The sequence below is a fragment of the Sylvia atricapilla genome, chromosome 9 (assembly GCF_009819655.1).
Source record: "Sylvia atricapilla isolate bSylAtr1 chromosome 9, bSylAtr1.pri, whole genome shotgun sequence".
NCBI lineage: Eukaryota > Metazoa > Chordata > Aves > Passeriformes > Sylviidae > Sylvia > Sylvia atricapilla.
The window spans coordinates 3,735,894-3,748,029 of NC_089148.1; the positions used below are offsets into that span (position 1 = coordinate 3,735,894).

General features: G+C 36.7%; 1 protein-coding gene across 6 annotated transcripts in view; it reads left to right on the forward strand.

Moving 5' to 3' along the window:
- KCNT2 (potassium sodium-activated channel subfamily T member 2) overlaps nt 1–12,136 on the forward strand; it is a 116,396-nt gene that overhangs the window by 67,557 nt on the left and 36,703 nt on the right. For all 6 annotated transcript variants that reach the window (XM_066324625.1, XM_066324628.1, XM_066324626.1 and 3 more), the window contains 3 exons: nt 561–697; nt 2,530–2,593; nt 7,215–7,323. In XM_066324625.1, the coding sequence (XP_066180722.1) occupies nt 561–697; nt 2,530–2,593; nt 7,215–7,323 (310 nt within the window). The remainder of the gene's footprint in view (nt 1–560; nt 698–2,529; nt 2,594–7,214; nt 7,324–12,136) is intronic.

Here is a 12,136-nt window from a genome sequence, read left to right on the forward strand (position 1 = left end):
ACAAAATTTAGTTAACTAAGCTGAAGAATGAGTCAGGCTTTGTGATACACTGGAGACAGAGAAGAAAAGCCCTAATACTATACAGGTAACTTAAAAGGGCTTATATACATTTCCTTCACAGCTGAAATTGAGTTGGACTCAACGCTCTTGAAGATCTTTTCCAAACTTAATGATTCTGTGTGCTGAGAAGCTGAAGGATACAGATGATGCACTGTATCCAATGCCATTTTGTTTTCTGCAGAAATGTGTGTTGTAGAAAGGAAGATCTCTATGACCAGCCTGATCTAAGCTCTCACTCTCCTCTGCCGTGTTCCATTTATCACTCCTTTTCATTTGTGCACTTATGGATCCTTCAAACCATCCTTACTTTTCCTTTTCCAAGTAGCACAGGAAGCAGTTTGGATTAGCTCATTAATGTGAAGGAAAAAAACAAATGAGGAAATGAACTCTCTCTGTCAGCATCTTATCTGAGACATTTTTGACATCCCAAGTCGCTGTTGACTCATTCTCCAGCAACAATAAGCATGACTATTTCCCCTTTTTTTTTTCTATTTTGACAGGACTATTATGTGGTTATTTTGTGTCCTACGGAGATGGATGCTCAGGTCCGAAGGGTGTTACAAATCCCAATGTGGTCTCAAAGAGTTATCTATCTGCAAGGCTCAGCCCTAAAAGATCAAGACCTGTTAAGAGCTAAGTAGGCAAATATTGACCGTTCTTTTTTATTTTTTTTTTTTACTCATACTTACTTTGATACATAAGTTTAACAGGTGACAAAAGCTGTGCTAGAAGGAAAGTCATGTTTATTTAGAAGGTGAAGCAAAGCTCTTTGATATTATTTGTTTTCCTTAATATCTGAAATTTGGAACCCACTGTACTGTTTAGTTTTCTTGAGTTCAGCCTGGTAACATTAAGCAACTATTCTGCTGTACATATGTGAACTCTTCAGGGCCCTCCTCTTACCACATACTTCCACCACTTCTAGGAGATGCTCTCTGCCAGTTAATAGTGAATGACATTTATCAAAACACATCAGTCAAGCACAGTTCCTCACACACACCTCCCCCCAGTGCTCAATCAGTTGAGCTCCAAAGGAATTCACAGTGGAATTAACGTAGAATGATTATCTCTTTAAACTCTCCAAAGAGAGGGAAAGGTGATTCTTAGCAAATAACTCATTTAACTCATCTGCATTGCTCTGTGTTGTAGATAACTAAAATTAAGCCAATACCTGTCTGGCTATTTGTGTCATTCTTTACCTGAGGGGAGTTATTTCCAAGAATCTCATCTGTGAGAAGCTTCATGAGCAGTGTTATCTTCTCAGACTTCTGCCTCTGAATAAACCACCAGTTCTATAGCTTTTTAAAATTTGACAAGACAAGAAAGATTTTTTCAGGATTAGAAATTTTCTTTTGGAGAGATCCTTTTTTCTTTTTGTGTTCTTACTGATTTCAAGAAGGAATTCATGTGTGGATTCAGCTTGACATTTGTTCTACATATTACAAGAATTAAAACTAGGCTGTTCCCTAAATATAATCTTGAATTTCACTTATAATAACTGGGAGGTAGTCAGCTGTGGAACTGTGGTTTTTCCTGCAGAACATGTAATTGAATGTACCTGTCACAGAATAATTTTCAAACTCTGCTGAGGGAAGAAGCATAGCGGGAATTTAGTAGAACATTTGATATGGAATACAACCCAGTACCCAAGATGTTTGGTGTATTTCTTTTTAATGAGAATGAGGAGACCACAAGGCACATAATAAAGTTCTTCTAATAAATAAAATAATGGTTACCAACAAAACAAAATAATCAAGAAGGGTCTCATTATCAAATTTATCCATATATTATATGTGAACCCAATGTCAAAATAACATGATAAATGTCACACCAAAAAGTAAAGGAATATCAAATTTGGGTGACTGCATCAGTAGTGAATAGCCAGTTCACAAATGACTGCATTTTTGCAAAAAAAATCTCATCTGATTAAAAGGACTTTTCTTTCCTATAACTTTGGTAAAGACCCTGTTTTCCCTGTACTGCTCCCATGCTTAGCTGAAATTACTCATAGAGCTCCCACGATTTCTTCCTAATCAAAGACACCATGAACTGGAAATAGTTCATTTAATGCATATATACACAGAAATGTATGTTGTTCCCAAATTGTTCCCAAACAGATTGTTCTTGCACATCTACCCAACCTTCTGCTCTCACTAGGCAAGACAAGTCTATTATCTGCCCTCTCCCATTCATTCTTACCAGTAATAACTTGTGCATATTGCACTCTTACACCCCAGGCAGACTGGTGCTATTTATTCACCTTCCATACTCATGGCAGATAAATACTTTGCAAATTAAGTTGGAGGCCACTCTGCTTTTACTACTCTGGCACAGCTTTTACCAGGGTAAGAAATGAGAACAGACTCAATTTTGTCTGTGCTCTGTTTCTCTGTGCAGGACTCTGACTGTGAGACACGAGTCCAGTGAGTACCTGCTTGGGGTGTGACAGGTTTGTCTCCTCTCTTCCAGGATGGACAATGCTGAAGCCTGTTTCATCCTGAGCAGCCGCTGTGAGGTGGACAGGACAGCAGCTGTAAGTTGGGGAGGGAGAAACAAGAGGATGGACAGGTTTTACTGCCCTAACTCCCACTCAATTCTTTTTTATGCAACAAGGGCAGAATAGCATAAAAGTACTATCATAGATACATTGATAATTGGTCATTATTCACTTCCAAGGATGGTATTCTGTCAATATTCAAAGTACCGGAACTGCTCTGGATATTCAGTTTAATCAGTTGTATTTATTAAATCAGAAAAGAGACAGGTATCAACTGACTGGTATATTCAGAACTAATGAAGTAAAGCCTGAATTCAGCTTTATAAAGAAGTTTGTGACTCATACAAGTAACCAATATATATGAGACTATTTGACCATTTTTCATATTGCCCAAATTTAAAAATTAAAAATGACAAGATTCTTTAAATAAGTTTCTGTGGTTTTGCCCATGCTGGTTGTTATTTACAGTCAAGTAAATTACTGACCACAAAGGAACACTGCTAATACAAACCTCTGTGCAGTGCATCTGTGATAAAAGAATAAAACTGTATGAACTGGAACTCTTCCAGCTAGTGAAATTATCTACTGATCACAAAAATACAGTAAAAAATGGGAAATGAGGGCTTTGTGTTCTGTCTGTAGCATTACTTAATATATTCTCTATCACTTATTACTTCATCTACCTTCAGAACTTAGTTAAAAGATCTTAGCTAAAGATCCTGTTCTGGACCCATCCCTTTCAGAAAGTCACTGAACTCCCTGAGATGTAAACCTCTGCTCCTACTGTGACATTTAAACTTACTGAGCTAAGGAGTTTGAATTTGATTCACCAGCAATAGACTCCTGAAAATACAGCAGTGAAAGCCACTGAACTGGCAGTAAGTAACCCCAGAGTAGTCAAGCAAGGCAGACCTACTGCTTGGAAGTCACAGAGGGTCTGGGGTATTTGAAGGTAAGAACAAGCAAGAGTTCTTGCAAATACCTGAAAAAATACCTGTAACTTCTAGGAGACTGAAAAATTCCAAAATAGCCCAAGTGTCTTATCTAAACGAGCCATGAGTTCAGAATAGATCAGCTACATCTCATTTCACATAATGTACTTGAGAGTTGCACAGTGGTAACAAATGAGAAATCTCATAAAATCTGTGTGTGATTTACAGTGCACTGGGAAGGTTTATGCAGCATTAAGGACAGCAACACTGCCAGTCAGCTGTTCATCTCTGCTCATAACTGCTTCAGAATTTATGCCAAGAAAAGACAATTTTCAGCTCTGCTGGGCTGTGCTGTAGGGCAGTGGACTCTGCATGGAATTCCCATCCCTTGTAGCCAGCATGGTGCAAGTTTGGCTCTGGAGCCGTGGCCCATTGCAGCTCTTCCTTTCTGCACTCAGGAAACATCAAAATGGTACCTGGCACACTTCAGCTGTCACTACAGACTTTTATCAAATCTCATTTCTCTTTGTACCTGGAGCACAAAAACAGGCACATCTCACCAAAGACACTCTCCTGGTACTTTCTCCTGGACCACAATGATATCTCAGAGTCAGTGGGATCTGAAGGTTTTAAACAAAAAAGGCCTCTCTGCCTTGTTTTCTCTTTTGCTGTCAGATTGCCTTTGCACAGGGAATGCAATTATTTATACTGCAAGTTAAAAATCCTTGCATTTTGAAAAAACTATTTTGTCTTACTGCCCCCTAGAGCTCTGAAATGAAATGTATTGAATTTCCTACATTGCTCCAGCCTCATGGCAGTATACAGAAGCTTTGTTTGTCACTGGGCTGAAGGAAGTTCAGCTGTCATCCCAGTATCAATCTTTACAAGTACCACTGATTCTCCACTCTGCTGTTGTTGAGAAGCTGACAAACTGCTAAAAGAGCCTTGGATCCTCTCCTGTGCATGACAGCTGTCAAAATAAAAGGAGGAGATTCCTGACCAGAACAGCTGTTGTTACTCAAGTGATTTTTTGAAGCCCATGAGTGTTTTTATCCCCCCAGCTACAATCCTCAAGCAGAGGATTTACTCATTTGCCATGGATGCCCCTGGCTGTTCATTGCTTGCTGTTTTGTTAGTTAATAACTTTTAGTGACAACGCTTCTGCTGTTGCTGACAGCTTTGTTCTGAGGCTTTCTGAAAATTCAGAGATGGTCCAATTCAAGCTTGCACATTTTTTTGCCCGCTTTCATTAATCAAATTGTGTGACTCTGCTATACTGGTAATCTGAATTACCCTGCCTTAATGGCATCACAATATGGATGCATACATAGCAGAATATAACTAATTTATCAAGTTATGTGTGGCAAGAAAGAGATTCAATTAACAGAGCTGCTTTGAAATACATATTAAATGCATTTCCTTGAGTTCTTAGGATTTAAATACACCCACTTTTAAACTTAGAGCTTCTCATACATGAACTTAAATATCACCTTTATATTAATCATCATTTGTATCTGTGGTAATTTTTTGATTACTGACTGCATTTCATTGTGTGGAGATCACATGGAAGAGAATGTGTTTTTTCACGCAACTTCCACAAAAACATATATTTAATAATGGGAATAGAAGCTTAATTTTGTTACCTCTGTTTGTTGTGTGTAAATACATACCATATATTGAGAGAAAGATGAACATTTTTTAAAGTGACTGCAATATAGCATAGAAATTGCTACATTTTTAAAACAGAGAGCCACAATACTGTATGAAGAGACTGAATCTAAGAAATCACTTAAAGTGCCTACTACCTGTGTTTTCCTTTCTCTCCCCTGGAGTGCTTCTTCAGAGTGGAATTTGGGAGAATAAGTGAGCAAAAATTTGGGAACCAAATAACTAGCTTTTGTACACAAACACATGGATATACCAAGTGGAGAGAGAAAAAAAGAAACAATAATGCAAGTGTTATTAGATAACAGTGCATACCACTAATTTGACCTTATGGAGCTATTTAGGACATACAAGTACCCATTTTATATATATGTTTTTATATATATGTATATATATATTTGAGGACTGCTAGTTCAAAGGAGAACCAGAAAATGGAAAGTGAGGTCTATTTTGCAGTGTTAAAACTGCCAATGTGCCAAATAATCATCAAGAGATTTTGATTTCAAAGAGTTGCTTTTCTATAAAATAATATTAAAAAAATATTTCATGTTGAGATTCATACTTTCAGTTCAACAACTCTCACTTTCTATGAGTCTAGGTTTGTTCGAGTTTTTAACAAATGAGTGTGATTTGAATAATTTTATAATGAAATTGTCATTCTTATATTTAGTAATCATTGCACATTCTGATAAAAGCAGGCTTTTTAGACAAAATAATGATTTAAAATATCTAACAGAGAGAGAACTGTATTTCTAGGCATGTGGCATATCTGTGTGACAGCCATCTTAGCACATTACACAGTCATTTGCTGCTTCTAAGCTGTGTTGGCATGTCATTACCTTAAGACAAAAGAGCAAAAACCTCAACACCACATGCACAAAAATCCTGAGGAGGGTAATTTGCCATATGTCATAAGAAAGTTAAAAAAAAAGTGGCTACATACAAGGAAAACCAACAGCAGTTAACACCCAAGCTCTTAAGTCTCAAGACTGGGCACAGCAATCCTTCATCTATAAAATTACTGGTAAGAAAAATGTGAAATAAGATACTGTACCATCCTCTTATGACTCCATTCTAGTTTTTCTAGTAGAAAAAGTACTTGCTAACATCTCAATTGATAATAAAATATTATGGTTTGGAAATGTCAATTACACTCTGTTCCAGGCAGAGATTTTCCCTTGTGTTCACAAGTCTGAAACCTTTTCTTACTGCTGATGCTGCAAACATAATGAATCATTCTTTATATTTGATCTTTAAATACCACCAATTTCATGACTAGGCAAGGCATTTCAGTGCAGGCAAGGCTTCCTAGATAGAGCTCTGAAATGTTTCTTTTTGTTTAGAAATAAATAAAAACCAGTCGACGATACACTGGAATTAGTCTTGCTTCACAAAATTCAAAATATGAATGCATTATCACATAGATGACTTTTATGGATAGCAGTATTCACCCTGCAGTTAACTCATTCTTGCCATATGGTAACAAGAACAAAAACTAACAGCCCGAAAAATCTCTTGAAATATTTGGTTAATAGCTGGCTGAATCCTGGCATCAGTCATGCAAATGTTTTAGTTTCACAAACTTTTAATTAATTAAAACTTTAATGCTTTTAATTGAACTGGTATTTTTAGATTTGCCCACAATTTTAAACTCTTAGTTCCTGAAGTCATCATTTAGTGCTGTTTTAATTATGAGTCTCTTTGGAAGGACATCTATGCTACGTAGTTCTTGATTAATTGGACATGACTAATCACTGCCATTTTAAGTTTTCACACAGTCATTCCACATCTAAATACTACCCCTTTCCAAAGGACACAATCATTAGCATTTGCAGAAAAAGATAGGAGAAGTTCAAAATACCTTATTAGTGGAAGATTTCTGGAAATTAATAAGTAATAGTAATTATATAACTTGCACAGAAACATCCATACCAGCTGATGCCACATGATCTTAAAAATAGTTTTCTTCAATGGAGCAGGTCTGATAATAGATTCCTTTTCTAATCTGACATGGTATTTATTTGCATTTCATTGGCATCCTCTCTTATTCTTTCTTCTAGGATCACCAAACCATTTTAAGAGCGTGGGCAGTTAAAGACTTTGCTCCTAATTGTCCTTTGTATGTTCAGATACTGAAGCCTGAGAATAAATTCCACATCAAGTTTGCAGGTAAGTGGAAGATTGCAGAAATTTGGAGCATTCGTTAGTGTTTGAAAGTTCATTTGTGAACACAAGCAAAGTGAGAATCCCTGGGCATATTTACTACTTAAAACTGACTAAATGTGCAATTTTGTAAAGTAAAACACAACCTAGCAATAGTAAAAACTTACTTACAAGCACTTTTAAGAATCAATAGTCATATGCTACGTAATACACAGAGTAGAATTATTTGATGCATAACTGCTCCTTAATTACAGATCCAGGTAAGTCTCCAGCTTACTGTACCTATGTCTGTAAGTCATTTCTGTCTACTAAAACATAGTTACTAAGGGGTGTATTAGAACATCTCTTCAGCTTTAATCCAACAAATGATTGAGGGAAAAATATTCTCATTGGACTGTTTTTTACCAAGTGGTACGGAAAACATTATTTTAATTACTTGCAAATATTTTGGAAAGAGACATACAATTTTATCTATATCCAGTAAAATGTGTGCCTTAGAAACCATGGTATAAAATGCAAAATGATGTTAGGAAATCTGAAAAAGCACACTCCTATAAGAAGAGATTACCATGTTTTATTTGACACTCTATTTCTGTGCATTATATGTTTCTCTGCATCATATGTTTCTCTTTCTTTCTGTCCAAACCCAAACAGTCAGATATGTAAGTACATAACATACATAATGCTCATGTGCAAAACCACACAGATACTTTTGATGAAACAGCTCTGAAGTAGAAGAGGAGCTTACCTTTTCAGCTGCAATTTTAAAAATTCGATTTTCTTGAATTATATTCCAAGGAAGAAAAGATTGCTGATTCATGCAAAAAATAAAAACAGCTCTATGAAAAAATATTAGTCTCCTCCATCATCCCGGAATGTGATGAAAAAGTAAATTTCAGTAGAACGGCTCCAGAGCAACATTTAAAGCTGTAATTTTAAAAGCTATGGTATTTACCACTGGGTTAGAAAGAAGAAAAAACCCATCAGTAGCAGTTCTGAAGTTATAAAAGTGTAATCTCAAGCTATGAGATGGCACAGAGGGGAGTAAGACTCATGCTGTGATGAGAACGATGGTACTTTTTCATTTCCCCCTTAAAACCACCCAGCACAAACATAATCCCTGCTCCCTTAGCCATGGCTGCTTTTCTTTGTCAGTAACTGTGTTAATTTGTTGTTCCAAATGGTGCTTTTAAGAGAGTTTCATTATTCCTAATGGCTTGTCTCTGTAGGATCATATATATAAGTAGACTTGTAAAACAGAGACAATTTTTCATGCCGGTTTGAAGTGTTTGAGAATTTAGACCATATATTTTAAACCCCCCCCCCCCAAAAAAAAAACGACAACCAAAAAATCCTGTGGAAAAATTCCCTTCAGCTGAACTTCAGCATCACCCTTGGATGCTCACCTGCTGTAAATGGTTAGGCACTGCTGGAGCTATGAGAACCATATTTGTTGGTATATATTTTCCTGAGATAATCCCCCTTTGGTATTAGTATCATCCAACACTTCATCATCCTGAAACATGTACCCAGTAGAGGCTGCAGACTACAGACCTGTCCAGAGTGTTCACAAGTGAAATTTGTCACAACCATCTGGAACATTTTTCCAAGTGCTTTCCCTATTATGATTCAGGGCTGCTTTATTAGTTCCTTTTAAATCTGATCTTCCTTGAAAAAATGACTCTTTTGTTCTAGAGGTTTCCCAAAACAATACCGGGCATTTTTATGAACCTGAAATATTCAGTAATAGGATTTCTTCTCCCTTTTTTGCCTTACGCACAAGTTTAGAGACTACAGCTGTCAAAAATGAAGTTTCTGAATTCAAAAGAAATACAACCAAATAGTCCTCCTAACTAAAGTTTAACTTTTAACTACATTGAAAATATATAAAGCACTAGAAGCCCAGTTTTTCAGCAGCTTGTATTAGGTTGATCAGTCCTCCTAGATTGCATGAGGCAGTCCTGAAATTCAGACACTGAGTGCGTGTTCCTTTAGGATGGAAAAGCCTGGTTTTCTGCCTGGAGGCTTTCTGCCTCCTGGAGGCTTTCTGCCTCAGGCAGAAACAGTATACAGGAAAAGTAATTGTAGTCATGTATTCCCATCCAGTAAACAAGACTTAAACAACCTTCCTGTCTTTAATGAGAGAATGGGAACTTATTTTTGTCCTCAAAGCAAGAAAATGGAGGCACCTTGGCCAGACTCGTGTGACCTGTCAGAAAGTCAGATTCCCTGACTTTCCACCTGATGCCACACACACATCCTCGCACTCTGTGCTTTCTGATGTTTTTTACAGTGGGTTTTAACTACTTTGTTTATAATATTAACCTACTTGCTATGGTGGCATTAATGTTTGTCCCAGAAAAGCCCTTTTTGCAAGTTTAAAGTGTGAACACTTAAAATACACAGCCACTTTTAACATGACAGTGATCAGATGGGCAGCTGTCTAATCTCTTATGCTGAAATGCTTTGATATCTCCCTAGCAATTTCCAATATAAAAATGTCTTGACATACTCAGCTTTTCTTTCAACAATGCTGGCAGTTACTTTCTTAATCTTCCCACTTTTCTTTCAAACACACAAGGCTACAAAAGGTACTCTCTTGGTGCAAGCACCTGGCCTTGCATTTCAGCACAAATGGGAAATAAAGTGAAGATTTTCCACAGCAGAGCAATATATTTATGCAGTTCAAAGACTACTATATTCAATATTTTCTGAGCTGAACTTAAAACTTTTATAATTTTTATGTATGTGTTTATATGTGTATATATATATAAACTTTACTTTGAATATTTGGAAATTATATGTAATTGCAATTGAAGGAAATGGGGATACATTTTGACATTCTCTATTTATTCCAAATGCACCCATGAATTAGCACAGATTGTTGAAGCCTGACATCAAAGCTTCAGTAGTTTGTTTTAAAAAAAACATAGTCCAGATTCACCAACATGGACATTGAATGCAGCAAATGATTAATCTATCCAATTACGGATAAAAATAGTCCAAAGGTAATGGATGGGCATTTTTCTCTGTCAGATCTGGTAGTGGTCATGTTAACTTATCAAATTGACAAAAGTGAGGTTTCTCAGAATCACTGGGCCAGGTCTAAGTCGTGCTTACTGCATGGCTGCTGCTGCAGGCATAAATTAGTATTTTGAGTCTGTTTTATGCTCAGTAACATCACAGAAGCCATAACTCACCCCACTGCATTACTACATCCATTTGAGACAGACTTAGCCGCAAAACTTCCGTCAAAATCTATTTTCAACAGAAACAGCAACTTGCGGAAATTCTAAATGTAGTATTTCTTTAGTATAAACTCAATCAAAACACTTCTTTTTCTGGGAGGCTGATTTGACATATTTAATATTCACTTCAGGACAAACTGCAGTTTCCTGGGTTGCTTTGCTGTCACACTGGATGAGTAATTTGCTGATTCTGGTACCTTGCTGTCAGGGGACATGACTGATGTCCCAGACCTGAGGAGTGGGAGAGCTGTCATCCAGCTTCCTCCCTGCTCACTTCAGAAAGGAAACAGCAGATGAAGTTCTGTGTAATCCTCCACAGTACAAGTCCTGAGCATACAGAGAAAACACAGTAACTTTATAGGAAAGCTATAAACTGTCAAATAGTTGGAGAAATGAGCATGGCATTTTTGACCTGGTCAGTGGCTAATACAGGAACTTCAACTGCAGAAGTTCAAAGTCTCCAACAGGTACATAAATAGTCCACAAGTCCAGCTCCAAGGCTCCTGATGTAAAAACACTTGACTCCACCCTGTGAATCTCTTACAGACATGATTAAGAGGCTGTTGTAGCACAGCAGTCTCTGATTTCTGTGCTCTGTATTCTTTGAGAACATAATAGTTTACATAAACATCTGCCAAGAAAGTTCACCATATATGTCAGAGAGTATAGTGCATCTGGAGGATTTAAGTTACAGTTTTCATCTGCATTGTGCCATCCGTGATTTATTAACTTCCATTTGTATATATTTAGGTATAATTGGGTTCAAGTACAAGATCAGAAATAATAGATGATGAAATAATTACCCTGTGTATTTTTTCTTTATCGTATTTTCAAAAGTTCAGCATGACAACATTTCTGACAAAAAAATTAGGGGAAGTTATTTGGCAAAATCCTGTACAAATTGAACAATAGGTACAACTCTATTTCAGTGTCAGTTGGTATTCACTTCTATAAATCTTTGCCATCTGACCAATGGTAATGGACTGCAGATATTCCATTTAAGCCACTATGTCTTACCCTCTCAGAATCCCTGGTTTGACATTCAAGTAGGTTTATTAATGGCATATGGTCAACTAAAAGAACATATTTCTATCTGAAATATTTTCTGCAGGAAATATTTAATTGCTACAGCTGAAATATATTTACAGTAAGAAAAATCTCATTTTGTCCTACATTTGACAGTGTCTTTATATAACTAAATTCATCTGTTCCCTATGACATTTAAATAGGGTCTGATCTTCAGAAAATGGGAGAAATAATTACTCAATTCAGTAGTAAATGATTCTGTTACTGAAAAGCCTCCAGATATTTGAAAATAAAAGGAACAGAGAAGGCACACAAAATATGCCTTCACTTCTATTTTCAGGAAGTGTCACGATTATAGCTGTGCTGTAAATTCTGTCAGGAAAGCAACTTAGAGAGGCAAGGTAGTTCTAAGGATTTCAGCCACACATTGGTGAAACCAGAAGCAGGTGCTTGGACATAGTTCAGGTCTGGGTGGGGAGGTTATTTTCCTACCTTTACTCAGCAATTTCCATGTTTTGATCATCAGGTGTACTACTTGTAATATT